The sequence below is a fragment of the Gallinula chloropus genome (assembly GCF_964237585.1).
Source record: "Gallinula chloropus genome assembly, chromosome: 5".
NCBI classification, from domain to species: domain Eukaryota; kingdom Metazoa; phylum Chordata; class Aves; order Gruiformes; family Rallidae; genus Gallinula; species Gallinula chloropus.
In genome coordinates, this window is record NC_140090.1 from 10,169,122 (window position 1) to 10,196,367 (window position 27,246).

General features: G+C 51.2%; 1 protein-coding gene across 1 annotated transcript; it reads left to right on the forward strand.

Moving 5' to 3' along the window:
* The first annotated feature begins 1,751 nt into the window (after nt 1–1,751).
* Nucleotides 1,752–23,407, forward strand: STEAP3 (STEAP3 metalloreductase). Its single transcript, XM_084265409.1, has 5 exons — nt 1,752–1,767; nt 13,763–14,246; nt 14,693–15,220; nt 16,797–16,961; nt 23,042–23,407. Exons 2-5 carry the CDS (start codon nt 13,764–13,766, stop codon nt 23,330–23,332), a joined length of 1,467 nt encoding a protein of 488 aa, XP_084121535.1. The 5' UTR covers nt 1,752–1,767; nt 13,763; the 3' UTR covers nt 23,333–23,407.
* The last annotated feature ends 3,839 nt before the right edge of the window (nt 23,408–27,246 follow it).

Genomic DNA, 27,246 nt, shown 5'->3' on the forward strand with positions numbered 1-27,246 from the left:
CAGGAACCTGACAGATCAAAGAGGAATTATGTAAGATGAATGGCAATGGCCAAGGCAAACAGGGCAATACTTACTGGTTCTACATATAAATTAAAAGGCAAAATTTGTCCTTCACATGATGCGGGAGTGCAGGTTAACAAGACACAGAAAGCACAGGAATGCTCAATGCTTTCTTCAGTCCCTACAAAGGGCTGACCATGGCATATAAATTATCAGTAAGATATGCATAGGGGGGCAGGGGCCACAACCAGGAATAAGGTGGTACGGATGGACTTCACAGAGGCATGACAAAGTACAGCTTCTCCGAAGCATCACAGTGTTTTTTTCTCTCCTCCCCAGTATTCCCCAATACCCAGGGAACTCACAGCATCGTGGTTTGCAGTTTACACATCCCCAGCCTCTGAAGCTTTCTCTCATCCAAGGTCCAGCCACTATAAGCCACCAACGCAAGCTTTCCCCTGTGATCCCACATCTTTGCAGCAGCGTCCCCGTATCAGCAGGTTCCTGCATCTCTCACTCCAGGAGTGTGAGAGTGAACAGTGGTGGGTGACTGGGTGATGCCCTGAGCCAGGATGGCCCTGGCTGGCAGCTGGCCCCATTCACAGACAGTGCACAAGCAGGAGAAGGGGGACAACCTCAGAGGACAGCAGTGACAGTGGACTGATGTGGTTAAAATCAGGGCCTGCCCAGGAGAGGGGGAAGAAGTGGGACTTGTTTCCTCCCAGGAATCATAGAATCATAGAATGGCATGGGTTGGAAGAGACCCCAAGGATTATAGAGCTCCAACCTCTCTGCCACAGGCAGGACAACGCACCCCATGTGCAAGGTGGGCACAGAGGGGATGGCAGACGGCAAAGACCAGGAGATTAGGTAAACCCTTCTAAGTGCAGAGCGGGAAAGCATGTCAGGCTGCACGACCCTCCACACAGGCTTCAAATCCAGATCACACCAGCATCTCCCCAGCTACTCCAGAGTCTAGGGATGGATGAGAGAATCCCTCTGGGTCCCTCCCCTCCGTGCTCCTCTACTGATTGAGTGAGCCAAAGCTCCAGAGGGATACTTTTTTTCCTTTTTCTTTCTTTTTTTCACTGAAATCCCTGCGGGTTTGACCCAGTATTTTCGCCCGGAGACACCTCTTTCAGTGCCAGCTCGGGGCAGCCTAACAGCACGCTACCGCCGGCCCCTGGCAGCGGGTCCGAGCGGCCGTGGTGGTTACAACAGGCCAACTCTCTCCCGGTGCGGGGGTAAAGAACCATTATCAGCTCCGCACCCCCTGGCACCGCTTTCCGCAGCAAGTGCACGGCCCCTGATAGCAGGGCGAGAGGCGCACCGAGCCGCACCCTCCCGTTAAAATGAAATACCGCCCGGCTCCGAAACGCGCTTGTACATAGAGAATGAAGGTCTGACTCCCCGCCGCTAATGGACCCCGCGTCCCGACCGTTTAACCGCGGCACGGCTGCGGATGGGCGCTGCGGGGACGCTGGTGGGGCCGGGGCAGGAGGGCTCACCGGGCCCGTAGCCTTCCCCTCGCTCCCTCCCCCGGGCCGGGCAGTGCTGGGCCAAGCAGCGAGCGGTGCCGTGCCGAGCCGGGCCGGGCCGCGCTGTGCCGGGCCGTTCCGAGCCACGCCGGGCCGTGCGGAGCGGAGCGGCGCGGCCGCCGGCGGGCACATGGGCAGGGGGGCGGAGCTCGCCGCCTGACATCGCCGCCCCCGCTCACCGCTACCGGACGGCTCCGCTCGCCCTCCGGCCGCCCGCCGCCGCGCAGAGGTGAGCACCACGGGGAGACGGGCGCAGCGGGATTCGCCCTTGCGGGGAGGAAAGGAAGGAAGGAAGGAGGGGGGCTGCCCAACGACCGGGGGCCCGGCGGCGGGGCTTGAACCGGCAGTTCGGGGCCGCGCCGGGTGTTCAGCGCAAGGCGGGGGTGGCGCGGCGCGGCAGGGAGGTGCCGCAGGGGGTGTCCCCGCACGGGGTGACTGTCTCGGGTCCGCGGGGCCTCCCTCGCCGCCGTGCGCTCGGTCCCGGGGCTCTGTCCCGACAGCACCCACCCCGGCCCGGGGAGCCCCGCAGCGGGGATGGGGAGCGGGGGCCGGTGTCCCAGGGCTCGGGTAGGGGGCTGCGGGCCGGCGGCGGGAGCATCCCCCGGGACGGTCTGTGCTGTGGCCGCCTCGGTGCGAGCGTTGCGTTTGCGGCTGGGGCCAGGTCCTAGCCAGAAATTTCGGAGGGGGCACGTGTGTCCCAAATCCGGGGTGGGGGGAGGGTGTAGTGTCACTCGGAAGATGCCGGTGGGATGCTCGTTCACAGCAGCGCTGCGATGAGGGGTGTCTGCTTGGAAGTGCTTTCCCGTGGCTGTCGAACACATCCGTGCAGGTCCGGGAAGCTCCCTGGCACCGGGCACGAACCTGCCTGGAACTGGGCAGTTTCGGCTCTTCCCAGCAGACACGCGGTTTGATCCCCCGGAGCGCCGTGGGATGGCGAGGTACAGGCGGGTCACAGCTTGGGCCGGGCACCTCAGAGGAGCGCAGTTTGCGCTTCGGTTCCGCGGTTTTATTCTCATCTCTCCAGATGCTTTTCGGGGCTTCTTCCTGCCAGGGGGAAACCAGCACCAAGATTTTAAAAATCTTGGGAAAAATCTTGGCTGGGGCCCATGGTCCCTCAGAGGCGAGTGGGGAGCAGTGGTGTGGTTTCTGAACTGATACAGGAGCTTGGAAAAGGTACAAGGGTTGGATGCGCTGTGGGGGGCACTTAGCATTCGATCCATGTCACAGCCATGAAGGATGTCACAGCAGTGAAGGAATTGGAGAGGTGACTTTGTAGTAGGACTGTCCCACAGGTGATGTGACCTGGCATGGGTCTGTCCCTGTCCTGTGAGCTCTGCCGGGGGAGTATGTGAGGCCACGGCAACCCCTTTGCTGAACAATGGGGGGCTTGGGGGAGCGTTTGTGTTCATAACGCCAGCACCCCACTGAGCAGAGAGGAGAACAGACGGGTGCTGAGGACCTTACATCGTTTCCCTGGGTATATTATACTTGTCCAGCACGTGTGGGTCTCACTAAGTTGTTGGGGCCCTTGAGGGATGACATGCTGTGCACCCGTGCACACATCCACTGAACTTCTCTCATCCCAGAGAAGGTACCATTATATACTATAAATGCACAGAGAAATGCCTTCTGAGGCATAAAACCAACATTGAGAGACAGCAGGGGAGGAGGAAGGCTGTCGCCTCCAGCATCAATACTCTGTGGGCTGAGGAGATGGAGGACTAACGAGATTTAAATACTGTAGCAAGCTTAATTTTTTCTTGTCTTTTAAAATCGCATTTGCCATGAAACAAACGTACAAGATCACATAGTCACTGCACATATTTGATTTCCTCCATAATTGTAAAGAAGAACATGTTGATGACTCAACAAGTCTTTGTTGTTGGGGTTTTTTTTAAAAAAAAACTCCACCAAACCCCAGGGGGACAAAAAGCATTTTGAAAGCACCATTATTTATTTATTTATTTTTAAACTTTGCATTTTTGTTTTGTTTCTGGTTTGTTTTGCTTTTTATTGTGAGGAAGTATGCTTTGACTGTGGCCTTGTAACTTCACACCCATAAATAGAAGCAGGTTTAGATTCAGGGGAAACACATTATTTCCGATGGTGGGAGAAGTAGGCCAGCCATGCCGGCTCTCTCCAGAGGTGGGGAAGGCACTGCCAGCTGTGGCAAGAGATGTCACATACCAAGAATTAAAACTTACCAATCTATTGCCTGTAACTCTACCCCTGCTGAGCCGAATTAGCTTTGTGCCAACCCCATGGCAGAGGAAAATGCTAATTATCTCCAAATTTTACATTACTGCTGCTTCATAGGGTAGTTTTCCCTGCAGCCCTACAGTGGATTAAGCAGCTTCCCATCTTCATCTAAATTGAAGCAAAATGTAGCTTAATGGAAAGGATAAAGCATTTTGAAAGCATGTCAGGGACATGGGAGCTTACGTCCCATTTCCAAAAGCTTGTAGGTTCTTCGGGGCCTGGGTCACTTGGATGTTTTGAAAATTCTTCCAAGGGTTTAAGGAACTGAGGCAGAAATTCCTCCCATCCTTTTTTTTCCAAGCCCTGATGTTTTCAGCGAGTCTCTCCAAAGCCTTGATTGTGGTCACACGTGCGTGTGTGTTTCCATTGAGCTGGCATGGATACACCACTCTAGGCTTCAGAAAAAATGTCCTAAGAGCTCCCCATGGACTGCAGGCTTCAGGAACCAGGGTCTGTAGATACCAACACACTTCAGGTACTTGGGATAAAGTAACTTCTCACCGTTAAGGCTGTGCTTGCCAAAGATGGGCACAGAGGGTGGTGCTGCAGCAGAGCTGGCTTTAAGAGACACATTAAAGCCCATCAAAGACGGGTCCCAGATGGGCAGAACTGACCAGGCAGGCAGCATCAGTTCCCTCTTGGCATGGGATGGCTCTCCTGAGTGGTGATGAAACATGTGTGGTGTTGGCACTTGTCCAGCACACATGGGTCTCACAAAGTCGTCGGGGCCCTTGGGGGATGGCGTGCTGTGCACCCATGCACGCATGCACTGAACTTCATCCCAGAGAAGGTACCACTGGATGGGTACCAATTCTCCTGCTGCTGTATGCCGAGGTGTTCTCCTTCCCAGACACCTCTCCTGCCCATCACAGCTGCTCAGCAGAGCAGGTATGTCCATGGCATGTCTCAAACATGGCCCAAGAGCAAGTGCTATATTCACAAGGCAGCATGATCACTATAGTCACTGCCCTTCTGTAGTCCTTTCCCAGTGATGCCACCTGCTACCTTCTCTTGCTTTTCCTCCAGCTCCCAGGTCAATAACACTCCCTCTTCTTCCTCCCTTTCTGTTGGTCTCATCACCTTCTTGAAGGACTGAAGAGAAATAGAAATATAAAATAGATGGCCTGAATGGGGCACACCCAGGAGGACATTAGCAGCTCTGTGTCCCTCAATAGAAGGCAGCAGGTGAATTCACCTCCCTGGGCTGACCAGCGAGAGAGAGCCCTGTGCTCCCCAGGTGGCAGGACCTGGCTCTGCTCTCTGGGATGTCACAACAAAGGCACATTTCTGCTGGACACAAACAGCCAGGGGCAGGAAGGGGAAGGCAGAGCGCTGCGGGGTCCCAGCACCTCAGGGCAGTCAGATGACTTCTGGTGGAGAGTACCTCTCTCCCACCCATCTCCCACTCCCCTGGAGCCCTGCCCAGGGCCACCTGGTCAGCCAGTTGCATTTGCCCCATCTCCTCCAGGTATCATCCCAGGAGCTGCTGGAAAGGCAGATGGGGCAGAGTGTGGCCCTACAGCAGCTTCCTTGCGTTTCCTGGTCCAGGCACCCTGTTTCCATGGTTGTACACGTTCAGGGCTGGCCCAGAGCTACCTCTGTGCACTGTGTGCCATGCTGGGCTCCAAGGGAGGAGGCAAGAGATCAGCAGGAGCCAGGCTGAACCCATGCCATCGGCTGTATCTTCCCTCCACCCCAGCCTGCCTCCCAGACCATCTTCTCCCCTCAGTGTGGTCCTGTGCATCCTCTGAGTCTCTGTGAGAGGCAAAATCAGAAGGGTGAGGGAGCACTGCTGATCTTGGAGACCCTTCTAACAGGCCCTGCAGCACAGGAATAGCCAATCCAAATATTTTCATGCATATGCAGCACAATTTCTGTGAGTCTTTCCTGGAAAGAAATAAAGAGGTTTTTGAAGAGCTGGAGCCTGCCAGCTCCCTGTGGCAACCACTGAAGTTCACCGTCTCCAAAGCCCTCAAGCTCCCAGCAGAACAGCACATGCTGCCCAGAGGAAAGCAGGAGAGATGTTCCCCATCTGGGTTCAGGCAAGAGCACCTCCTCCCATCGTGTCTGGCTGTAGGGCATTATTAGATCTACCTGAGAAGCTTCTGTAATCTGAGTTTCTTGGCTGCTTCCCTGCTCTCCCCACACTTCGGGAGGGGAGGGCTCAGAAATGGGTGAGTCACCGTGAGGCAGTCATTAATTTGGTAAGAACAGCAAGCAAATTAAGACCCCAAGAGAAGGCAAGAGAAGCCACAGAGGACTTCAGTATGGCCCCAAAGTTGTTGTAAAACATCCCTTTATGCCGCTTAAAAACTATGAGATGATAAGCAGGGAAAACAGCCTTTTTATTCAGAGCCACATCAGGCGGGTAAAGTCATGTGTGCTATGTCAGCATCAGCACTGCGCTACCAAACCTTGTCTTACTTCAGGCCTGTGCTCTCCATGGTCATACAATGAAATCTCTGGGTTTTCCCAGACCTTCAATTTCCCATTTCATAAGATCTTTTAGCAGAAGAGCAGAGGAAACTCCTCAGACAAGGGCATTGCTGCAGAGAAGTGGTAACTGCAAAGAGAGCCCTTGCCTTTGGGGGCATATTTGGAAGAGGAGAGTTTGAGGCTACGTCTGGCAGAACATATTGGTAACTGTCCTTAAAAGTACCTAGTTTTGATGAGAAGAGCAAGCCAAAAGTTTATTTTCCAGTTGCATACTGTAGGTGGGTGATTTTTCTATTCAGCATTAATGTTGCCCACATTTAACCTTGGGAAGGGAAATTGTCCTTGGGAAGGGAAATCCACAGGCTGATGGAAAACTGTAGCCAAAATGTCAGAGCTCGTATGGGAAAAAGACACTGTTCTGCACCGGTGGGGAACTCTGGTGGCCTCTTCTCCTCCTCTTCCCCCTGTTTTGAAAGATGGTTTTGAATTTTTGGTCGCTGTGAAGAACATCCTGTGGTCAGGCATATGCCTTTGGCTTCACTGCTGGCTTCCAAAAACAACCACCTTGGTAATTATCCGTGTGTAAACCAGGGGGTGTACTGAGTGGGGAGGGTCAGTGCCTGTCAGCCCGTGTTTTCATTAGCGAGTGATGGAGTCAGGAGGCACGTACTGAATTTTTCGGTGACACTGAGAGGAGAGGGGCTGGAAACGTTCTAGAGGACAGATTAAGAACTGAGGATGGTGACAAATTGGAGAATGGTCTAAAAAAACAAGGCACGTGCTGTGTGGTAGGACCGACTGACCGTGTGGACACCAGGTGAGCGACCGACCAGGCACAGGCTGTGGGGAGCCAAAGGACAGGGTGATGGGCACCGTGGCCCTGAGTCAACAGGGTCACACGGTTGTGCAAAAGCAAACAGCATGCTAGGATGAAGAAAGAGAAGTAGCACATTGGGAAAGTGGCACCTCTGTTCTGGCTGGTGCGTTTCACAGGCCCGATTGGACACTGCAGCTCTGGGCATCCTCCAAGAACAAAGAGGGTGAGGAAGAGAGGCTGAGTTGTCAGGCACCCAGCGGACAGCAGCTCTGAGGAAAGAGCTGGGTTTCACTCAGGCAGGACAGGCCAAAGGGAGCTGTGAAATACTTCCTCGAGGTGCAGAATGTGTCTGCAGAGGATGGGGGCAAATCATTTGTTGGTCCTTTTGGGGCCAGGAGGGGAAACAGTGAGGTTAATTGGATCTGGAGATAGAAGGGAGAAAGCTGGGCTCTGCAGGAGCTCACAAAGTGGTTTTAACAGATAAACCCCTGGTAAATGAGATAATCAGATAAACACATGCCCTAGGGCAGGGATGAGACCTGCAAACGGACAGTGAACTGGGGTGGAGTGCAATGGCAGGGGGACATGTAACATCCCCAGGAGCCTGCGGCAGGTAGAGGAGTCCACAGCAGCCCTGCAGTTCCCACAGCAGGTCTGGGGTCACAGCAGCCCCACAGCAGGTCTGTCCCCACTGTATTGCAGGGGACAGCCTCAGCACCCAGTGATGCCCGCTCGGGGCAGGACCATCTCCACCAGGGCAGGACCCTAACCCACCTCCCCAGCCCCGTGGTAGAGGCGCGGGGTGAACAGCCCCCTCCTTGTCCCCCAGCAGCGCTTTCTGCCCCACGAGCCCCATGGACAGAGGGACTGAAGTTGCTCAAAGACTGCAGTGCAGAGGGGGACCAGGCTCCCAGCGCTTCCTCATTCTTCTGGCTGGACTGGCATCCCAGGCAGGTTTGCAACACGTGTTTCTGGCTGAAGTAGTACAGACGGTTGATTCACTCCCTGTGCCAGTTCCTGGTTTGCACTGCTGGGGAGTTAACTCTGCTTTGGAAGGAGAAAGAGGAAAGAGGCAGTGAGCCTGCTTCCTCCTCACACCCCGCTTTCCCTCACTGCAGAGCTGAGGATTTATTTCCAGTCAGCCCAGGCAGGACTGCAAGGTCTCCTCAAATGTGCACCTGAGCTGGGGCCAAAGCAGCTTTGGATAAGCCCTTTTCTTACTGAAATCTGTACCAGTCCCAACAGGTACACGGTGTTCACTGTGCTGCTCAGAGGGATGCATGGGGTGTGGGGAAGAGATTTAAACATTTTATTTTCCCTGGAAACGAATTGGCTGCAGCAAAAAAAAAAAAAAAAAAAAAAGAGCATTTCTGTTCACAGCAAGACCTGAATGGAAACTTCAGGCTCTGAATGCTCCTCTCCAGCTGGTACTTCTTGAGGGTTAACGTGGCAGGAGATGCAGGCAGACATGGCACAGAACGCAGGGCTCTGCAAACAGAAACTTTAGGGCTTTGATTTCATGGTTCAAAGGTCCCTCCATGCAGACTGGAAGTCTCCTGGGGGCAGGACGCTCTGTGTGTGTTTGTGGCACCATGTTCCAAAGGGACCAATCCAGCACAGAAAACGGGACGTTCCTCTGCCATGAGTTGACTAAGGGCTCTGCTACATCAGTCAGTTCCTCATTCGGTTTGCCAGCCTTTCAACCCACGTGCTCGTTAAGGGATGCAGATAATAATCATGTGCTTTATCTCAAATAACTCCCAGCACAAAAGCTGAAGCACAAAGGAGGCTCTGTGATGACCTGCGCTGGATGGAATCCACAACACTCGAGACTGTTGTGGTCAGTCTAAACAAAACCTGACCTCAGGGAAGACACCAAAGTGCTCATTTTTGCTGAGGTACTGCTGGCATTCACTCCTTGTGTGAGGCTGAGCCCAGAGATGAGCTTTTGTTCAAGCAAGAACCAGTGTGGTTGGAGCAGGCAGGATCTTTCCTTGGAGCTCCTTAAGGGATTGCTGCCGTGTTCTTCAGCACAGTGTGACCCAGCGATACATTTAAGACATTGCTTTTTCTATTAGAGTAATTGCCAAACTAAGTCAGATTTTACCTGATAAATCTGAATACTGAGGCAGTGAAATGGGTCTTGATTTATTTTTGGTTTTGGCCAGAACTGAAGTGATGCTTATGCCAGACCACAGGCCCGTCCTTCTCCAGGGTTTGCAACTCAAACACAGCCAGACTGCAAGTTAGAGGAACCAGCTAGGCTATCCTCCTCCACCAGAGTGTGTGAAAGGGGCCCAAAAAGATGTTCTTCTTGTTAAAGATGTGGTCAAGAATATCAGGGTCTTCCCAGGCAAACTTGCCAGAGTTCGGTTATCGTTACTATCTCGGTCCCCCGAGCCTGTCAAAAGAGGATAACTACTGAGCCGGCTCCTTGTCAGCCCTGGGGGTGATCTGCATGGCAGATTGTCCCTGCTGTGAGCCCAGAGACACCTGGAAGGGCTCCTGCAGCCCTGCTTTATCCAGAACGGCCGCCCTGCTGCAAAACCTGAGCGAGGCCGCGCAGTGTGGGTGGAGAGGCAGAAAAAACCTTGTTTGCCTGGCACCGAGCCTAAGCTAACAGGCTCTGCCAAGCCTCAGGTGCAAAATACGTTGAATTATCCGTGTTTTTTTCTGTGAGAGCCCCTCCCTCCCTCTGCCTGGGCAACAGAGATTTGACTGCTTCATTTCACCCAGCTTTGGTCTGTCTGATCCCATTCTCTGGGACAGGAGTGGCCTTCTGGCTGGTTTTGGTAGGGCGCCTGGCAGAGGGGAACCCCCCCGTCTTGCTCCTTGCCCATCGCTGCCATTGTCCCCTGGATAACGGCAGCAGTCACAGTGCAGGCGACGAACACAGAAGTAAGTGTGACAGAGCCAGACACAGCATCCCCACACAGCGATACAGGGGTGTCATTAATAGTCCAGCTGAAGAGCAGCTTTACATTGTATTAGATATTTTAATTAGGGAACTGCTTCCCGGTTTAGGATTGAAGCTAGTTTGCTTTCACTGGGCTGGGCTTTAAATCATCTTGTAGCTTCCTCAGTAAGACACTGATCTGCTTGACTTGTACTTGCTGTAACTCAGTGGGGGATGGGGGTTCTTGATGGGAAAGATCAATAGATGAGGTTTAACGAAGGCTGCGGCCTGCTAAAGACTTGTTCCTAGCGCTGCAGCGCTTGCAGTGCTCTCAGCTGTCTCCATCTCTGAGTGACTTGGCAGCATCCTGGCCTGGTACTGACTTTGGGTGGGTTGAAGATGGTAAGTCAGGGGAGGTGGCAGGAGAGGAGGGAGTGTCTACATGCTCAGCAGAGGTACAGAAGTGAAAAAGCCTGGTGCCTAGCCAGACTCTCCATTTCCAGGCATCTGTTAGGCAGAGACCACAACTTTTGTCTTGGTGAGATGGTTTTACACTGAAAGAGGGACCTTCTTCCCCTTCTTTTGGGGGGGATTTCAGCACAGGGCAGTGATGGCAACACAACCTGCGGTGGCAGACAGCAGCCGGCGGCAAGGACCGAGCTGCCCTCCCACCAAGGGCTGTGCGGCAGGGACACGTCCTGCTCCAAACCCCAGGCAGTCGAAGTACAACTGAAATAATCACATGAAAATCTACAGAAAACATTCCGAGGCTTCTTCCTTTCAAACTATCCTGCTGACTTCAAAGGCCGCTTATTTCTGTCTTCCTTTTTAATCAAAATAAGCGGAGACGGCAAAGCTGTTTATCTCCAAACATTGCCAACATCTCTCTACGTGCTCGTGGCGGTTACAGGACAGAGAAAACACACTACAAGACAATTTGCTTGCAGCAAAATTTGCATCCCCACACCAGCAGAGAGCAAGAGCTTTTGAGGTGCTTTAGACTGATTATTAAATGAGTCTGCAGGCAACCACCGCTTTGTCAGTCTGAAAGTTGATTTCTCTCCCCTTGGCTGAGAACCAGGGATGTGTGTCTCTATTTTGGGATAATATTTTGTGTGTACAGGTGGTGGAAAAGGAGGGGGGGGTGGTCGGAAAGAAAGCTCGTTAGGCTGAACAATAGCATTGGCTGGAGAACAAATAGTTCTGTCCACAAATAAATTTAGATGGAGCAAGAAGGTTTCTGAAAGAGTAAAGCAGTCAGCTTCTGAGAAAGCGCCTGATAGGAAGGGGCCAGAAAGAATTAAACCCAACATGTTTTCAGATGGAGCTGCTCTGCTTTACATTAGGGGTTTTGCAGTAGGGCTGGCTGTGGACGAAGAGGACAGGTCTGTCTGTACTGCTCTCCGGCGTTCCTCTTGACCAAGCTCCACTTGTCAGGTTGCTCTTCACCTCGAGAAACCCCAGGCATTCCCTTCTCCTTCCTAACCGATGTGTTTTTCCGAGCTGACAGCCATTGTCATCTCTCTCACTCTTTTCCCCATGTCCCTCTTCTAGTTTCATGCTCTCTTTGCACCATGCAGGTCAGGGTGCAGATTCATACAGTGCTGTAATAGCGTTTTCAGTGATGGTGTGGATGCCTTTCCCAGTAATTCCTGGATGAAACGTCATAATGGCTGTGGTTCACAATGGAATATACCTAAGGCAGCGGTGTGGCACGGGCAGCAGCCTGGGCTAGCCCTGCTGATGCAGCCAGCACCACCAAATCAGTCTTGCAGCACGCAAACATGAGCAGGAGCAGAAACCTTCAGAGCGAAGTGTGAGTAAATCTGGGTTTAACAGGACTCTCTTACTCACTCAGAGTATGAAAGAAACTCTGTGTGATATGTGGGGAGCGGAGGAAAGGTGTCATTAAAGTCATCATGCCTTTCTTTGGCAGTTGTTTTCTCCTGAGAGCACTTTCAAGAAAACATCTCTGGTCTCTGGGATGGGGGCATGCTTGGTGTGAGGCAAGGAGAGCAGACAGACCTCTGCCATTGAGTGGTACTCTCACCATAGCCGTGACTTTCCTTTAATCCAGAAAAGTGAATTATAGTTTCAAGGTCCATCTCCTGAAGGTGTTTCATGGGCTGGACTGAGAGACCATGGTGGCTCTGTGGGAGATCTTTTCTCCCAGTAACTCAGGCTGTGTTTGATGGGTGTCTGTCAGAGAGAACCGAGCTGGTAGTTTCAGAGTACTGTGACCTTCAGATCTTTTATTTCTGGGTGGTTTGAACAAATTTAGAGCTCATTAAAGTATATATTTAGTTGGGGGGAGGGAGGGTTATGCCCATAGGCAGCACATGGGCATATGTCAGTCATGAATTTTGGTGCTCAGGCACTTTGAACAAGGAGATCTGCAGATTCCTCAGAGTAAAGATTGACTGTCCCAAATGATCATCACTTCTCAGTGCTCACTCCCTTTCCCGAATCACTTATGAGCTTGTTGAACAACACAGATCCTCAGGAGAATCCCTTGATAACCTGTTCCCATTATGAAAATTATTTATTTCCTCTTATCCTTTGTTTCCCATGGGCAGCTATTCATGCAGAAGTGCCCTTCCCCCTTTGCACCACTTCTGTGCCAATCCCAGAAAAGCCTTGGGTGGATGAAGGACATTTCCAAAAAGCCAATGAAAAAGACAGCCTGTGCCAGGGACCAGGTCCCCCCATCAGAGCAGTCACCTCCACTCTGAAAGAATTTGACTAACTACAAGGAAAGACTGGGCTCTGCAAAAATCAGGTTGTCTCAGTCCCCAGTATATCAGGAATTTGTTAATTATGGTCTTTACTGTATTCTCTACCAGTGGGCCCAATGCCAAAGGCAGATGTCCTGGTGACGTTCCCTGGGCCACCTCCTGAGCACATTAAAAACCTGCCCTTAAGGAGTTTGCCGTGCCTTAAAGGTAAATTTGCCATTCCTTAAGGGCAAGTTTGCCATTTCTTAAGCCAAGAGACACTTTTCCTGCTTGATTTTCATCTGTCCTCCAGAGCTGGCTGATGTGCTGCCCCTGAATTTATTGATCTGCTTAAAACCTCTCTGTGGCCTCAATATGTAATCTGTTACGGAGAGCAGAGTGTTACAGGGCAAAATTCATTAACGTTTGTAAAGCTCATCAAGATCTTTCATAAGCAAATCCCATCATGTTTTAATATATTTTTTAAATGTCACGAGTAAGTTCTCATTACTCATTGAAGAGCTGAAGCAAACAGTGCTTACCAAACCCAAATATTGGAACAGACAAGGGCTGCAACTCTTCACTTACCACTTCTAGGATGCTTCCAATTCAGCATAAACTCCCTGCCTTGATTCTGCCCCCAGATCAGAAGCCATGCACCAGCTCTCCCAAATGTGGGCTCAGGGATCCCCATGAACCTCTGGCCCCAGGCTTTTGAGAAGATGCCTGTTATCTCCACAGGGCTTGGAAAGCTGATAGTCCTGGTCAATGTTAGGATTGGGCTGGCAGCACGAGATGCCAGCATGAAGAACAGCAAAGGATGGATGACAGCAGCCTGGTCTTGGGTCACACAAACACAGGACACCTTCCTAAAACCCTTCACCTCCAACCCTGCGTGGTGTTTTGTCCCCCTCCAATGGTGCTTGTACATCACTGCGCACTTGCTGACGGGTGTGGCTTGTGGGTCCTGGGCTACTGGGACAAAACCCACATGTTCAAGTGGCCTAAGTGGCTTTTTCCCCTGTGACCACAAGCAGATGTGGTCTGGGTCTCTGCAAGAGCTTCACAATGAACTTGCATTTCCCCTTGTTTTTCCTGCCAGGATGTCTGGAGGAGACATGGCCAAACCCCTCCTGGGCCATGGGAGCATGGACAGTGACCCCAGCATCACGCCCGCGGCCGGCCGCACCATCGGGGTGCTGGGGAGCGGGGACTTCGCACGGTCGTTGGCCATCCGCCTGGTGTGCTCTGGGTTCAAGGTGGTGGTCGGGAGCCGCAACCCAAAGCGCAAAGCTGGCCTCTTCCCTTCTGCAGCAGAAGTCACCTTCCAGGCTGACGCGGTGAAGAAGGCGGACGTCATCTTTGTGGCGGTTTTCAGGGAACATTACTCCACCCTCTGTGATCTGGCCGATGTGCTGGCGGGCAAGATCCTGGTGGATGTCAGTAACAACACTGAGATCAACCACCACAAAGAGTCCAACGCTGAGTACCTGGCTTCCCTGTTCCCAGCCTGCACCGTGGTCAAGGGATTTAACGTGGTTTCTGCATGGACGCTGCAGTCGGGTGCCAGGGATGGAAATAAGCAGGTATTGTTTCCTTCTGACAAGGGCCAAATCCCTGCTGTTTCAACAGCTGGGCTCTGGGAGCATCAGCAGATGGCTTTAGGCTCCAGGCAGGGAAAGGGGTCCGAGTGCTGGCTGTGGCATCCAGAGACCACCTCATCACTTCTGCATTCCCTTACTCAGGAATGAAAGACCCCCCACTTACTTTAGGCTTAGTCTTTGGAGCCTCTGCCTAAGTGAAAAGCAGCACTTAATTGTCTATCTAAACCAGCCAGTGAAACAAACTGATGGTGTGCATGTGAGACCTGCCCAGGAGAGAGGCCCTTGGCAGCCATGGTGAATCCCCATCAGAAAGCGTGCTGCTCAGTGGAGTAACGCAGGTGTCCTTTAGCACAGCATCCCTCCCGACGCGCTCTTTCCTTGCAGCCTGACCTCTCTTTGCCTTGTGTGTGTGTCTCTGCTCGTTGCAGGTTCTGATTTGCTCAAACAACCAAGAAGCCAAGCGCACTGTAGCAGAAATTGCTCAAGCCATGGGATTCACCCCTGTGGACATGGGCTGCATGTCATCAGCCTCTGAGATCGAGAACATTCCTCTGCGCCTCTTGCCAGCCTGGAAAATCCCCATCTTTTTGGCTCTGGGGCTCTTTCTTTGCTTCTTCACTTACAACCTGATCCGGCAGGTGATCCACCCTTACATCAGAGAGCAGAAGAACAAGTTGTACAAGATCCCCATCGAGGTGGTCAACACGACGCTGCCTTGCGTGGCCTACGTCATGCTGTCTCTCGTCTACCTGCCTGGGGTGCTGGCAGCCTGCTCACAGCTCTACTACGGCACCAAGTACAGGCGCTTTCCGGATTGGCTCGACCAGTGGCTCCTGCACCGAAAGCAGATCGGTCTCCTCAGCTTCTTCTGTGCGGCTCTGCACGCCGTGTACAGCCTCTGCCTGCCCATGCGCCGCTCCCACCGCTACCAGTTAATCGAGATGGCCGTCAAGCAGGTAACGGGGGTGCTCTTCAGGTCAGCAGCTGTAGCGGTCTACACACCCCCAGGTGTTGGGTAGCAGGCTTCATAGCTTGGCCTCTGCACTGACTTCCCAAAGCATGTGTGGGACAGTGGGAATAAGCTTTTAGCTGTATGAGCACCTCTTCCACGAGGCAGTCGCACACCAGGTACCAGGCAAGCACCCGTCTGCTCTGAGGAGCAGCCATCTCCACAGGGTGTTGCCTGTGCACTGACAGCCCGAGCTAGGATCAAACTCCCCCATGCCATCGCCCCCAGAAGCACAGACAAGCCTTTGAAGCCAGCTTTCCCCAGCACCTGGTGTGTCCAAGACTAGGGCAGAGACAGGGAAGATGCTAGGAGGGGATAAAGCCAGTGCTGGAGGGAGCAGAGAGCCCCTCAGCTTCTCTCCCCTAGATTTTGGAGAACCCTGTTTGCTTGCACTGATGTTCACAGTAGGTTCCTGCTAAGGGTGACCAAGTCATAACCCAGGGGGTTAGTTTTGTAGGAGGTGTGTCCTCATCAAAATGTGCTTCCAGGAGTCTAATAAAATGAAGGTGAAGAACTGGTCATGAACTAAGAGAATGAAGAAGTGGAGAAGGACTTTACAGCCTTACTGAGCCTCTCTGCAGTGTTTATCCGACCTTCAGGCAATTCTGGCAGCTCTGTAATCCAGCAGTGCCTGGCAAAATGGGATCCTCCCCTTCTCCTGCCCCTGGCTTCTCACTTCTTCATCCTGCTCCCTCCCAGGATGGCACAAGCTTTGTGCAGCTGGGTGAGGAACCTGATGAAGGAATCGCCCCATAACCAGCCTGCTTTCTGCACCAGGGTATTTCCCCAAGTGTTTCCAAAAGCCTGTCCCAAGACAGAGGAGGGAAGGGGCCGTGGGGGCAGCAGGGAGCCAGGCAGCTGGTTTCAGCAGCAGTGCCTGGTCAAAGCATCCATGAAATGACATCCCCAGCCTCTCAGCTCCAGCCACAAGCAGGTCCTTCTCGATTGCCAAAGTTGCCCATTAATCTCAGGCAAGCATCCTGTGTTCATTTCCCTTCTGCCTCCTGTTTTCTAGCAACATCTTTGTTTAGCAAATTAAACCCATTTAATGGGCTAAAGAGGACGGTTCTAAATGTTGCTCTTTGCCATGCAGCATAAAACCCATCTTCCCTTCCATTAGCATGAACAATTTCCCCCCTAAATGCACTTAAACCAAAGCTTATTAGGAGACTACTGCATATTCAAGCATCTGTATTTGTTTTCATGGCTTTAAACTGACTTCTCGGTCTAATTATCTTTCCAAATGCGACTTTGGGGCTCGCTGCTCTGGTTATGGGCTGTAGGAGCTGAGGGCATTCAGCAGGTCTGTGCAGGGGCTTCAGATCTGGGCCAGCTTCGGCCAAACAGCAGTGGGATAAAAGAGCATTCTCACACCTCCCAAACAGGCCAATAGTGCTGGAGGTGTGACTAGGACCCTGTGTTCATCCAGGAAACCTGCTTCTGACCCCAAAACACATATAGATAAAATTCAGTTCCTCTATTCCTAAGCACTCCGTTTTAACGAACCTTCATTGTCATGCCAGGCTATGGAGAAGAAGATGAATATCTGGGTAGAGGAGGAAGTCTGGAGGATGGAGATTTATATCTCTGTTGGAATAATTGCCCTGGGCTTGCTGTCGTTACTTGCCATCACTTCACTTCCATCCATCGCAAACTCTCTCAACTGGAGGGAATTCAGTTTCATTCAGGTAAAGTTGATATTTGCTGATGCCGGAGAGCAATTTGGCAGGCAGGCCGGCCCTCACGCAGACCCCAGAGGTTGACCTGCTGTCCCAGCACATCCCAGCTCTGGCACAGCCACTGCAGGCTGTGCACCAGTGTCATGGGCAAACCCTACTGCTCCACACTTCCCCAGAGCCATGGGGGTCCCTGCCCGGGAGGTGATGCCGAGCAGTGATGGTGGGACAGCACGATGTGGTGTGACCCAGGGTTCACCCGGTCCTTGGAGGGAGCTGGTGGCTCGGGGGGAAGGGAAAATGTGATGTCACTGACACCCATGTGAGGATTCACAGCAGGCTTTGCAGGAGGGAGGCTGGAGTGTCTTGGCTGAAGTTCTTTCACCCCACATTTTGCAGCATTACTTAGAGACCCTGAGAAAAAACCTGCCTGGACTTTGCCCGCACCCCCTGCAGAGTTCTCCCTCTTTTCCCCTCTTCCCCATCTTTAGCTGCTCCCCCTCCATAGCTGAAAGCCTCCTGGAGTCACACAAAGCAGAAAGCCTGGGGTCATTCTGAGAGCTCAGGGTAGTTCCCTTCCGTGGGCGAGACCCCCCTTGGAGCCGGTTGCGTGTCAGTCGTGCAGGACGTGTGGGAGATGCTGCAGGGAGTTTGCACCAGGCTGGGGCAGGCAGGCAGGTAACCTGCCGTGGGGAGAGCTGGCTGTGGGGCACAGATCTGCCCTTGCATTTCGGGGAGAACCAGCCTCTGAGAAGCCAGCAACGAGGAAAGTGCCCGGGAGGACAGTGCAGGGGACAGTTTGGCAGATCTGGTGTGCACCAAGTACTGAGTAGGCAGGGTTGAAAAGACCCAGGCTGGCCTGTAAGAATGTCAGGAGCTCAGGAACCACAGAGAACCATGTGGGATGTCAATGAAAAGTCCATGCCTGCTTCTAAAGAGTGAATTAGGAGTGTAATTTTTCTTTCTCCGAAGTCTCTCAGTGATTTAGGGGTCTTCTTCCCACTTGCAGCCATATCCAAGCTCCCAAGGGCTGAATTCCCTTAGTGACCCAAGTCCAGCATGTGGGACGTTCACAGCCCTGTCACGGGGACTGAGCGCTCTCAGGGATGCACTCGGAGCTTGGCTGAGGGCTAAGGGGTAGCAGGGAGTGAACCTTCAAATGCTCCCTGCACGTGACACCTGAACTGAACTGAACTGACTGTTCACTGCCTGAACAGTCCTGAAACCCCTGGATACCTGTGGCTCCAACACCACCACTGCTTAGCATGCACCAGGCTCCGAGCCCTGCGTGGTACCCCGACGTGTAAGCCCCAGTGGGACCCCATCTAGCTGCACCTTCCCTGTGGAGCCTCCCCTGCACATCACACCTGCCCTTTCAAAAGGGGAGGGCAGGGTTTGAGGCGGTGGGGGGGAATATCTATCACCCAGCTTCTCCTGTTGAAGCTCTGGAGCAGCACATCACTAATTCAGTATTCATTAGAAAAGGAGTCTGAAGCCTGCTCCCTGGCTTCCCCCACGAGCACCCCCATCACCGAGTCAGCTTGCCTTTTCTCCTCTCCTGCTGTGAGCTAGCGAGTAATTATTTACACTGAGTAGGAGAGACTCGCCAGGAGAGTCTGACCCCAAGAGACCATCCCTCAGGGAGGAGGGAGACCTGCCTTTAAACTTCTTTCAGATCGGACAACGGGAGCATATTAATTCCCACCACTGTGTCTCAGGGGAGGGCTGCAGCTGCTGGGATGTTGGGTAGATCCATCCTGGCTTCAGCGTCTCATAGCAGGAATCCCAAATGAAGGGAAGTATCTCCTCACAGCCTGAAAGGAGGTGCTGAAACCCCCCACCCTGCGTTCCCCTTTGGCTCCCCAGGCAGCCTGGCAGCTGTCCTGGAGGGTGCTGGCGGCACGTAATGCAATATATACATTGTCACAGCAGGTGATGCTGCCATCTCCTATCAGTGATGTACCATGACTGACGCATCTGCCCTTTGGGACCCCTTCCCACGTCTTTCTAAGGGTATGCCAGCGCTGGGACCGGAGTGATGCTCAGCTCCAAAATAGCTCTTGGCTGCCCCACATGGGAACTGGCTGACACCGTTTGGAAAGATACTCACACGTAGTTCTGTCGCACCTACTTGTGCCCCTGTGGGATAAGGCATGGATGGCAGCGTGACACGGGCTCCCAGCTGATCACAGGCAGGAAAGGCACGGCCAATATCGTGCCCCCCCAAAAGAGCAGGCTGCAGAGGTCCTAGCACCTTAGCTTCCATTTATTTATTTATTTTAATGAGGACCCTTAACTCATGTACTCTCTGCTAAGTCGGTGGCACCTTTCCTGAGGAAATTAAGAGCAGATACAGCCACCGCTGCCAGGGGTCGGGAATTGACATTCATGCAGCACAGCGTCAGCCTCCCTGAATTCATGCACAGCGGTGCAGTGTAAATACAAGGGGTGAGGCTTTCTCAAATATTTGGGATCTCTAGCACTGGAGCAGAGGCATCGTGGCTTCCCATGCCTGGGAAAAGTAGGAGTGAGGGAAAATGGGGAGCACAGCTGCCCCAGACAGACTTCTCCCAGAAAATGCCACAGTTCGTTGCCATCTCGGTTGAACCGGCTGGTGTGTTTGAGAGATGCTCTCCCAAAAGCCAGGTTGGAAAGAGGACTGGGGCTGCTTAGAAATCCAGGAGCCTTTTCAGGCCCCTCCTTACGCAGGGCTTCCCAAGTCTGACATTTTCCAGCAGCCGTGTGTGCACCCTCTTAGTGTCATGGGATACTGCCACGCTCCCAAAATAGACATCTGTTGCCTGATGGGCTGGAAGGCCCATTCGGGTTGTTGCTGAGATTTTAGAAGAAAAAGAAAACCAACAAAACCCAGCATTTAATTTCTACCGTAGTTCTTGCACATACACAAATGTCAATTAAAGACAAATAAATTGGATACCAGCTCCCCTATATTTCCAGTTTTGAATAACAGGAAATGTACAGGATCGAGACACTGGATAACAAGAATGATTCGTGTGTAATTCAACTTACAGAAGACATTTTTAATGTTCCCCAGTGATTTACAAATCAGCTGTAATTGGCTGTGAAGTAAAAATGTGTATGATTGCCTTTACCTTCCCACCCTGAGAAGTCCTCCTGGAATTTGAAGGTTGAATTGACCTGGTTCCTTTCTTAGCTTGGGTATCGCAAGCTGTAAAGAATCTGTCATCCAGACCTTTTCTAACCCTCCTGTCGACGAAGTGTGAGCCAGAGCCGCTTCCATGGAGCTAATGACTTCACGGGACTGACAGCAGCAGAAGTCAGAAACATATTTGGGTCAGGAAGGGGCTGTTGGCTTTGGACGCTGCCCAGACATTTCTAAATGAGCCACATGTGACTGAATCACCGTTGCTGATGCGTTACAGGGAGCCTTGCAGACAGCAAGGCGAGGGGGAGGTACAGGAGTGAGTGTGGAACAGAAAATAGAGGCAAAGCCTGTGTTAGGAAGCTGGCACCATCACACAGCCATCCTTCAGAGGACTTTAGCCCACCCTTCGGAGGGTTTTAGTGCCTTGCGTGGGTTGCAGCCCCGTAGTCCACACGCTGTGACAGTGGGGAGAAAAAGACACCTGCCACTGGTGAAAACAAGGAACTGCAAAAAGCTCCACAGCCAGCAACTGCATTGAGAGGGTGAATGAGAACAGAGCTCAGTGCGGTATCAGGGCGAAGCGCCTCGGCACACCAGCCCCTGTGGGTGTTCAGGAGGCTCTGCCTTGTACTACCCTGAGTATACACCGAGCTGCATACACTGACCTGGGCTGCAATCAGCAAAACTTTTGCCTTTCCTGCGCTTACAGACCAGCTTCCCCCATGTCACAGCTTGTCTGGTGGGTGCAGCTGTGGGGCCCTGCTGACCACAGGTCCTTCAGCCCGCCGATGGCATTGGGAGACCCCCTGGGCACCCTCGTTACCCCTGCACCCAGGGTCTCACCACGCAGCCCCATGCGTGTGCGGAGCAGACAGGCACATTGCTGCAGTCTGAGCTGCTGCAATGGCTGTTTCCAGCTGCCAGCAGCTTACCCATGTGCTATTTTGCCAATTAGATTATTTTGTTTCATGTGACCCACCATCCGCAGGCAGAGGTGGGTCACTGAGTGCCTTGATGGTTTGTCACCTTTTGTCCTCCTAATTTCCATTCCTGCTCTCTCCTGGTAGCAGCAGCAATTGAAAGAGAAACTGCAGAGGAACAAACTTAATTATCTCCAGCCCTGACATCTCTGCCAAGCATAGAGCTCTGCTCAGGCTGACTCCAAAAGCACCCTCTGCCCAGGGCAGAAAGCACCCGCTGCCCTTGGACTTCATTCTGTCACCTTTCCCCCTGCCCTGCTTTACATCTTGGCTCTGCCAGATGAGTCTCAAGCTGGGACCTCCAACCTTTTGCCACCCAGGGAGTATTTGCCTGTGGGAGAGAAGCTCAGAGTTGATAAATGATGGATGAGCTATGGGTGGGGTACTGCTGTTAGGTTCAACCACAGTCATGGCACATTGCAGCAAACTTCTCCTTGATTTTCCAGGTGAATCCATCCTTGACCCGGGCTGGGCTTGCTGCTTCCTACCTCTTTGGCTGAGGCTTTTGGTAGGAAGGACACCTGTCCCTGGGAGAAAGGATGGATGCGGAGGTGCATGCAGGGCTGAGGTCTGCTCCTGACTCCTGGCACCCCTGTGGGTAGTACTCAGCTGTAACACAGAGAGGAGCTCTCTAACTTGGCAGGGTGTTGTACAGGTGAAATCTTGGCAGGGCTCAGTGACACCCACACAACTGCCTGACAGGGGCTGTAGAAGTGAAGTTCCTATATCTGGTAGCACATTTCAGAGCTCTCCTCCTCTCCCCTGCCCACTCCTCTCTGCTGTTTAAGTGACTGGCTCTGAAAGGTAGAGGACTCTTGCTCAAGTTTGTTAGTAACAACATGGTACATTTTGAAAAGCTTTTGGGGTTTTAAATCATTTCCCAGCAATCAGAACAGGAAAGGATGTGTTGAATTGAGTAGTTTTCCTGCTGAGATTTTTTTTTTCCCCTCTCAAACTAGGCCCTTCCTCCTGTCTTTCCTTCGTCCCTTATTTCCCTGCTGTGCTCACTTTTCTGGGTGTACCTTCAGGAAGACTTGTGTTTCTTGCTGATCCCTGACTAGCTGCACCACTGCAGATATTTTGACCTGTAAATGCTTTGTTCCCTAAGTTAGGCACATCGGCAGCTGCCACCTCTGAAGCAGGCAGGTAACCACCAGTGAGGGGACCCCAAATTAACCCCCCCCCTTGAGAGCAAACCTCAGAGGGAGATGGAAGCATTGAGGTGGAATGTTGTCTCCGTGGGTGCTCAGGGGCCGTGATCTCAGTGGGAAATGGAGGAAGCTCTTGTCTGCAGAACAGGGGCTGGGTTCTTGCTGCCTCCCTGAGTGGATAAAGGGCTCTTGACTCCCCATTTCAAGGACTTGGTCCATCATACAGCCTGATAGTCTGGCTCATGAACCAACATAGATCTCTAGGACCAAGAAGGAAACCCTTCCAGCCTGTTACTCACCTTCTATGTCCACAGTTTCACCTTCCTGTAGATGACAACCGTTACCCGAAGGGGTTTTTGCTCTGCGCAAGGCTCCAGCTTCACCAGCTTCTGACAGTGCCAACTGCTGGTCCAGAGCCACGATGCTGATGCTCCACCCCGGCAGTCAGCAGCCACGGAGCGGCCCGCAGGCAGCAGGGCTGGCAGCTGCGGCTCGGGAGGAGCGTTTGTGAGCTGCCTGAGGTTATGTGCACAGCAGGGGCTGGGGGCTGCTGCCTCCCACGGAGACAGGAGCCCGCCTCTCAGCCAAGTTGGCAGCATCTTTTCTGGGAAACTCCTGCTGAGTTTCTAATATCACACTTAACCTCTGATTAGGGAAAGAAAAATGCAGTCTGGCACGCTACCCAGGAAAGGTTTCCAGTCGCGTTTTATTCTGCCCAAGAAACACAGGAATACTCATCACTTTCTCTGTACCCTTAGAGAACAGAGTGAAAACATGGGAAAACAGACAGGGCAGGAGGTCCTTTACTAACCAGCGTGTTTCTCTTCCTTTTAGTCCACCCTTGGATTCGTTGCCTTGGTCATCAGCACTCTGCACACACTCACGTACGGCTGGTCGAGGGCCTTCGACGAGAACCAGTACAAATTCTACCTGCCTCCGACCTACACCCTCACGCTGCTCGTCCCATGTACTGTCATCCTGGCAAAAGTCATCTTCAGTTTGCCCTGCATCCAGCAAAGACTTCTGCGAATCAGGAGGGGCTGGGAGAAGGGGAGATACGTGAAGTTTGTTCTGCCCAGCGCAACGGGGGAATATTCAAGTGGGGAGACCTCTAGCAATGTCTAACAGAGCCCCCCCGGCTGTGACAGAGCATTTCAAAGCACTATCAACATTTCTATAAAGGTGTTTCTTTTTCTTACATATGTGTGTGTTCTGGTGTAATTGTATCGTGGGTAAATAATAAAATGTGGTGACTTTAGAAGATGGATCACCATGAAAGTAGTTTAGACAGTAATAGTTAAATTAGATCGCTGAGGTGGACTCGATGATCTTAAAGGTCTTTTCCAGCCTAGTGATTCTCTGATTTGCTAGTAGGATTATTGCCTTAAAAATCACCATGAAAGCCAAGCTAGTAGCACCATGAGAAACTGATGGGACTCTGTTAGTCAGATCAACCATGTGAGGTGCTGGCTGGCAGCTCCCCACACCAGTACTTCTCAGACGCTTCCCCAGCTGCTCTCAGAAGTTCTTTGGTTGGTTTTTTTTTCCTCATTGTTATGAAGTAGCACAGATTTTCTGGGGTCTAGGACAGCAGTCACATTCTGCCTCTTGAGTGCCTGGGTCAATCAAGGCAGTAAGGTTTAGAAAGATGAATTGTCTCTGGTTTTGGTCTCTTTAATGAACTTTATGGACAAGTAAGAACAGCAATATCCATGTTATGTAGCGCTTACAGACTGCACTGAAAGCATCCAAACCTGACTGCAAGCCCAAGTATCCCTGTTCTCCCAAACACAGACAGTGTTTCTGGTCCTGTAAGCTGTGCCTGGTGCACATTTATAAGCTGTGGAGATAAAGCACCTCTTCCAGCAGCATAAAAGCATTTGGAGAGAAGGGTGTCCCTAACAGCACACATCTGGTCTGCATTGCTGTTTCTGAGATGGCAGCTGCTGTGGCTGCTGTATATTCTGTTTGACTAAGCCAAAGTTTCAAGCAGGTATGATGGAACCAAGGTGAAGATTGTACCTGGAAAGACCCGCTGCTTCACAAAGTTACATGGACAAACCCAAGGCCTTTCAGCTGGCCTTCCATCAAATAACAGGGTGAAGCATTTAGAAAATCACTGTCACGTAAACATCCCCATTTACACAGACAAAACTGCAGCTCTAAAGCCATTGGTTTCGCCAGCAAAGCTAAGAGGTCTAAACAGTCTTGCAAAGGGCTCAGCAAGTCTTAAAATGCACGTTTTGGGCACAGTCCTTCACTGCCTTGCACTTTAAAAAGTCACTGCTAGACGGCAAAGCAGGTATCAAATGCTTTTCTGAGTTCACACCCCCACTTTGGGCAAGGTCCAGAACAATGAAGATTTCTGTCCTAATTTAATTTTCCACCTGTCCATCCCTACCTCTTTAAGCTCTTGCTCTTTATCAGGATAAGTCTTTAGGTTTTGGACATCCAAATCACCAGAGAACAGACAGCCATTCACAAAAGCTCATTTAAAAGGGAGCAATTGTGATGGCACAAGAAGACTACCTCAGCAAGGTCAGATGCAAGGATGTGGCTGGAATAGTCTCGTTTCCCTACAGTTATGTAAAAGACAGCACTCTGTGTTCAGGATTGCTTTGATAAACAACAGCTGTCAGCATCAAATGAGGTATGGCTTGTGAGACAAGAAAGGACTTGTTACTAGACCACAGTTAATGTAAATGGGGAGGGAAATGATCAACTCTGGGGCTCATAAGCCCTTCTACAAGCCAACATTGCTTCAGTAACCTGGATTATTTCTACAGTGAGTAATGTTCTCCAAATACTGCTCGAGCTACCAGGGATGATATTGAGGGATTTCAGTTCTTGCCTAATGCATACAGTGCAGCCCCCAAACAACACTTCTTTCCACCAAACAGAAAGAAAACAGGATGAGGGGAATGCCCGGATTTCATCAGCAGCTTATTTAGTTACTCATTTTGGCAGCACAAGCAAGGTACAATTCTTCCCCACTGTCTTTTCAAAGACTTGCAGTCATTCAGGTTTCCCCATCCATCTCCACAACCCAGCCCAGAACAGCACCCGATCAGATCACTCACCAAGCAGACTGATTACCTGGCACTATTTATTTGTATTTCAACAGCGGGTTAAGTTTCCACATGGATTTAAGACAGTTTCACCTGAGTATAATTCTACCCACTCCAGTTTAACTCATCCTTGCGGGATGCAACAAGCTTGTTCTTTCAGTTTGCTCCATTTCATGATCAAGCAGAGACAACATGAAAGCACGTTTTCTGGTTACAATGGTGTATTCCAATGCCTCTTCTTCCCACCTAAGCTGCTTTTCACATCTTTACCAGGCAAGACTACTGCCTGGTAGCAAAAAGAAGGATTAGGAGGCAAGGAAAGAACATTCCCCAAACTTGCAGGCTTAAACTTCAAGGGGAAAAGGTGTGGTTTTGTTGAGAGTCGCTGCAAGGTTAGAGACTCACCTTTCTGCCCAGAAGCAACATTTGCACCTTTGCTTTTGTTTACATGGCTTTTGTGCCCATGTCCCCTACCCCACCGATGGCAAAGGGATAGCTTTCAGGAGCAGAAGTGAGTCAGGCACCTAGACCTACCCAAGCAGCTGGCTCTGTGAGTTGCACAGTGCTTTTCAGATGGATGCAAGCCCAGATGGACAGATGAGCCAGCTCAAAACGCCCACAGCTACTGCAGCTCCACAGCATCTAAAAAAAAAAGGCTGATCAAGTGTCTCTTGGTCATGCCTGTGCCAACACACTGCCCAGCCAGCCACCATCCCTTTTACAGACAGAAACAGATGCCTATAAACACAGAGCAGCATTTCACATGGTGCCCTCTGTAGGCGTCTGGTCCTTAAAACCTTTGAGACAAGAGGTTGAGTCATTTCTTCTGATTCTGGAATGCTGAAAAGTAATTTGAAGAATTTTTCAATTCTCTTTTCCTGATGCATTTTCGATGCAGATCAGGGGTTTAGTGGGGTTAGCTTAAAGTTTACCAGGTAACTGGTTTTGTACTTGGAGTTTCTCTCTCTCTCTCTGTATATATGTAAACAAACACATATATATTATTGCAGAATATATAACTGAAATGTAAATTCTTTATATTTTTATTTTCTGTATTGCCTACTATGTGCCTCTGGGATATGTAAGACCCAACTGAAAAGCTGTAAGAGTAAAGCCAGTTTTAATCACTGGCATCTGTAGTTATGTAAAAAACTTTCCTGAACAGATCTATATAATTATATCAGAACTCGTTTGAGTCTTTTTTTCCCCTCCTCCTCACCAATACCATTACTTTAATGGCAGTAGTAGTGTGATTATCTAGAATTTAACCACTAGAAAATAAACCCCACTACAGAGAGCAGCTGGTGGAGTCTCATCACCAAGGTAATAAGTGAAAATGATGACTGCTGTGACCCATGGTGCCAGGACCTCAATAATACAGAGCTCCCCTGCACATGGGAGGGCACAAGTGTATACAGACATGTTTCATTACAGGAGGCTTGTGATATTACACAGCAGTTGTAGGACAGGATCAAAGAAGCTTAATTTACTAAACAAAAAGTGCTGTTGGTACAGAGTTCAAGGGAGTTCCAGATGAGAGTTTATGGGACTGGAAAGAAAAAGGAAGTTTTAATACTACTGGTTTGTTCTCTGTTTCTTAAGTCACTTCTTCATACAAGCAGCATGCCATATCAACCAACTTCTGGATCTGCAGTGCTGCATTTTAATGAGCTAATTTGTAAGTTGATTTTAATGAGTTCATTTAAATTCCTGTGCTGAAGATTAACCTCTGCAGGTACAGTTCTCTCCTTCTGCTTTATAATACAAGGCTCAGTGCACTTGGTTACTTGATCTTCAGGGATTTACTTACGAAGTGATATATCAAGCTACAGTTAAATCTTTAGGGGGGATGCACTTGCTTTAGCACCTCTGTGCAATGTATTTCCTCCAGGCTCTCCAAGATCACCAGTGCAGCTGTATGTCCTGCCACAATCAGCAACAAAAAGTCTGGTGTTACCCTTGATCTCAGCA

Excerpts from the sequence above, each read along its gene's own strand:
- STEAP3 (XM_084265409.1), top strand. The coding sequence starts at position 13,764 with ATGTCTGGAGGAGACATGGCCAAACCCCTCCTGGGCCATGGGAGCATG. Across the intron at positions 15,221-16,796 it reads TCGAGATGGCCGTCAAGCAG|GCTATGGAGAAGAAGATGAA; the intron begins GTAACGGGGGTG and ends TTGTCATGCCAG. Across the intron at positions 16,962-23,041 it reads GGGAATTCAGTTTCATTCAG|TCCACCCTTGGATTCGTTGC; the intron begins GTAAAGTTGATA and ends TCTTCCTTTTAG.